Source organism: Propithecus coquereli, unplaced genomic scaffold (genome assembly GCF_000956105.1).
Source record: "Propithecus coquereli isolate 6110/MARCELLA unplaced genomic scaffold, Pcoq_1.0 Scaffold322, whole genome shotgun sequence".
NCBI classification, from domain to species: domain Eukaryota; kingdom Metazoa; phylum Chordata; class Mammalia; order Primates; family Indriidae; genus Propithecus; species Propithecus coquereli.
In genome coordinates, this window is record NW_012148864.1 from 897,669 (window position 1) to 901,739 (window position 4,071).

The window sequence follows — 4,071 nt, forward strand, 5'->3', positions numbered from 1 at the left end:
AACAAAAGAAATGGCGCTACTAACTGCTGCTTTTACTGATTGAAAATACAGACACACAACAAAATCCACCACCAAATGTCAGCGTAAGGGGGCGGGGCGGCGGGAGAGGAGGCGGAGACTACACGCAGGCGCAATAGCAAGTGATCGGTCTTAGGCGGGACTACAACCTCACTTAAAGGACAGCTCTTGCAGCCAATCAAAGGCAGGGTCAGTAGCTATTTCCTGGAGCAGGAGAACGGAAGTCGGTTTCGGCCTCAACGGTGAAGGCGGCTGCCAGCGTAAACTAGGAGCTGCGGTGAGTGGGCGGCAACGTCTTGGGGCTCCGGCCTTGCGTGGGTTTTTCCTTAGCGACCCCGCGATTTCTTCTGCGCTGGGCTGGGAAAGGGGGAGGCCTGGCGCAGAGCGCCCTCCGAAGGCGCTCGCTGGCCTTCGCGTCCCGTGTCACTCGGAGAGCGCGGCCTCCCCGCCGCTGGTGGAGGCTTCGGGGTGGACAGCCGGCTGAAGGGGCCTCAGCGCGGGAGGCCCAGGATTTCCTGTGTGGGGAACGCCAAGCCGGACTGGAGGTTAGGAGGCCTGGGGTCTAGTCCCTGCGCCGCTGGTTTTCTAAGCTGTATGGCTTTGCGAGTCCTTTGCCCTCTCTGGCCCTTTGTGTAATGAAAATAACCATCCCTGCCTTCATCCTTTCGGTAGCAGTTGGGAAATCAGCTGAGTTCATTCGCGGGGCTGGCGGCATAGATCTAAGCCTAATCGTCAGACTCATCTGAAGAGATTTTAAAAACGGCATTCCGGGGACCCCATTCACAGTAGACAAAATGAATCAAATCTCTGGGGGTGGGCCCTGAAATACCTTTCTTTTGGTGAAACTCCCCCGCTCCCCGATAGAGCAAACACTAGGAGGTGGATCTTTCCCTATATTGGGCGGTGTTGGCCCAGCACCAAGGGATTTATCCAGTGGTCAGGAGGGTAGCTTCTGCTGTGCGAGCATGTGAGTGGGAGCTCTCCACCCCAGGAGGCTTCCTCGGTGTCCCAGCCGGTATCCCGGCTTCTGAAACTGGGATGATCACTCTGGAGCAACAGAGGAATGTGACCTCCGCTGGAATTCAGAGCCTACCACATAGGAATGGTTCTGATATTTGTTGGATGATGGAATATTTGCAATCTTATTAGACTGCTAGATGGAAAAAGTTCTCAGGCACACCAACATTAAAGTTTAGATAGAAAAGGAGAGGAGGGGGCAATAAAAGAGACCGAAAGGGAGTGTCCAGAGAGGAAGGAGGAAAACATGAATGTCAGAGTCACAAGTTGAGGGAGGAGGGGAGTGCATTGAGGAGGAGGAAAAAGCCTGATGAGATTAAGATGAATGTGATTGGATTAAGTCATGTGATTCTTAATGACTCTGAGCAGTTTTACTGGAGTTGAAGTCAGATTGGGGAATGACAAAAATGAATATGCAGAAGGCTGGTAGAGCAGTGAATTGTAGGTTGGTACAGTCACAGTAATTCATGTTGCCCATGACGACTTCATCGTCCTGTGCACCACTGTAGCTTAGTGGAAACTCAGGGCTGCCCTACAGCTGCCCTCAGTACCTCTCAAAGTCTAAATATAGTACGACTTCTAGTATGTTACTTGCTCCACCATAGAAGGGTCTTACGTCTTGAAACTCTGATAACATCACTCTGAAAGAGCACTAGCGAATCTTCTCATTGGATGATATACCTAGACTTAAAATGGAGTAAATTGAGGTTATTGTGGCTGCAGAAGATACTGAGTTTGAATTTGGGTTTGAAATTTGTGTAATAGATGTAGAAAAGTTAGAAATACCTTTTATAACGTTTTATAACTATAAAGTTATAGAGTATACTGTGACAAAAGGGTATGGAATTGGATTATCATTTTATCTAGGAACCTTGGATAATACCAGGTGTCTGGAATTTAGCAATGTTAATTTTGTCAAAGTGTTTATTAGAGTTGTGTTTGCTATTGGAAATCAATCTATAATATAAAGCAAAAGTGATTGTGACATGAGATTGGGAGACAGCATGTGAGTTTGGCTATAGAGGAGTAGAGAAATGGGGCATAACTGGTGAGGGACGTGGAATCCAGAAGATTTTCTTTATAGATGAAAATATGCTGCAGCATATTTTTTATGCTGATGAAAGTATTAAGGAGAGAAGGAAAAGTATGTGGATGGTTGAGAATATAATGCCTAATTAGAAAACGATGGCAAACTTTTAGAAACTAAGGAGATCATCTTGTCCCGGGCTCCAAACTGCCAGAAGAAAAGGAAGAAAATGTTCTGTCTGTAGTCACTTAATGTAACAGGTTTGTTTTGTAGCTCTACTCTAAATCTTTTGTCTGTTTCTGTAGGTTCTTGATCTTCCACAATGGGTGAACCACAGCAAGTGAGTGCACTTCCACCGCCTCCAATGCAATACATCAAGGAATATACAGATGAAAACATTCAGGAAGGCTTAGCTCCCAAGCCTCCCCCTCCAATAAAAGACAGTTATATGATGTTTGGCAACCAGTTCCAATGTGATGATCTTATCATCCGCCCTTTGGAAAGTCAGGGCATTGAACGGCTTCATCCTATGCAGTTCGATCACAAGAAAGAACTGAGAAAACTCAATATGTCTATCCTTATTAATTTCTTGGACCTTTTAGACATATTGATAAGGAGCCCTGGGAGTATAAAACGAGAAGAGAAACTAGAAGATCTTAAGCTGCTTTTTGTACATGTGCATCATCTTATAAATGAATACCGACCCCACCAAGCAAGGGAGACCTTGAGAGTCATGATGGAGGTCCAGAAGCGTCAACGGCTTGAAACAGCTGAGAGGTTTCAGAAGCACCTGGAACGAGTAATTGAGATGATTCAGAATTGTTTGGCTTCTTTGCCTGATGATTTGCCCCATTCAGAAGCAGGGATGAGAGTAAAAACTGAACCAATGGATGCTGCTGATAGCAGCAATTGTACTGGACAGAATGAACAACACAGAGAAAATTCAGGTCATAGGAGAGACCAGATTATAGAGAAAGATGCTGCCTTGTGTGTTCTAATTGATGAAATGAATGAAAGACCGTGAAGGATGTCTTTCCTCTTGTCTTTTTTCTTTTTAATACATAGCTCATTTGTATTAAAAGTTATATGTTATTAAAAGTTAAAAATTAATTGATTTTGGACAGTCTTAAGAGAGGTATAACTAAACATGTAAATGGCTTTAATCTTTACTCTCCAACTTCTTCAGTTATGAGATGTCATAGACAGTAATTTTGGTGTATAACAAGCATGGCAAATGAGTACTCCTACATTAAGAGTAATCAGTTTAAAAAGCAAAGTATGTGCTGCTATTGTGTGAGACATTTCTATTTTTTGGAGTTGCAGTAAAACTTTGAAGATAACCTCAATAATAGCAAGCTTTCATCCTTGAAAAGGAGATTTATCATTTGCTTTAAGAATGATAAAGGATAGCAAACTGTAAATGTGAAACTATGAAATCTTTAGACTTAGTTCATTAAAAATTTTGCTTAAGCGCCAAGAAGTCGTGCAACATGTTAATAGTGAAGAACCCAGTAGAGTTGTGAAACAGGAACTTTATTTTTCCTCATGACTGCTCCCGTAAACCCACTGTCTCAGCCCCTTCTCCCTGTACTGGATGGAATCTCACAGGCTAGTCCCGTAAGTCGTTTTTTTCCCAAGTCACTCGGGTAATAAGTTCTTTGGTCATTTTGAGTTATACTCATTTTAGTAATTAAGAGATCTATGTCATTAGCTACGCATTTTTTTTTGTGAGCGGTTCTAGGTCAGAGATAACCAGGTCCACTCACGTTTGTGTCTTTCCACAATGTCAGACTTCCTGTTAATGATATTTCAATCATCACAGCCATGAGCTATGTGGAGTTCCCAAGGATGGATTCTCCTTAGTACGGCCTGTTCGATTGGTAATCAGAGCTGCTAACATACAGGCTCAAGCCACTTCACAAGTTGGGCGATATTGCAAACCATACATAGTAGTATACTTAACATATAAAGTTATAGATTAAAATTTCCACATTAAAGTAACATTTAAC

The 4,071-nt window shown here is 43.3% G+C and overlaps 1 protein-coding gene across 1 annotated transcript; it reads left to right on the forward strand.

Annotated features, from left to right (window-relative positions):
- Positions 1 to 203: 203 nt before the first annotated feature.
- Positions 204 to 3,092, forward strand: MED7 (mediator complex subunit 7). Its single transcript, XM_012650385.1, has 2 exons — positions 204 to 295; positions 2,368 to 3,092. The coding sequence occupies exon 2, from the start codon at positions 2,385 to 2,387 to the stop codon at positions 3,084 to 3,086; it is 702 nt and encodes a 233-aa protein (XP_012505839.1). The 5' UTR covers positions 204 to 295; positions 2,368 to 2,384; the 3' UTR covers positions 3,087 to 3,092.
- Positions 3,093 to 4,071: the final 979 nt, after the last annotated feature.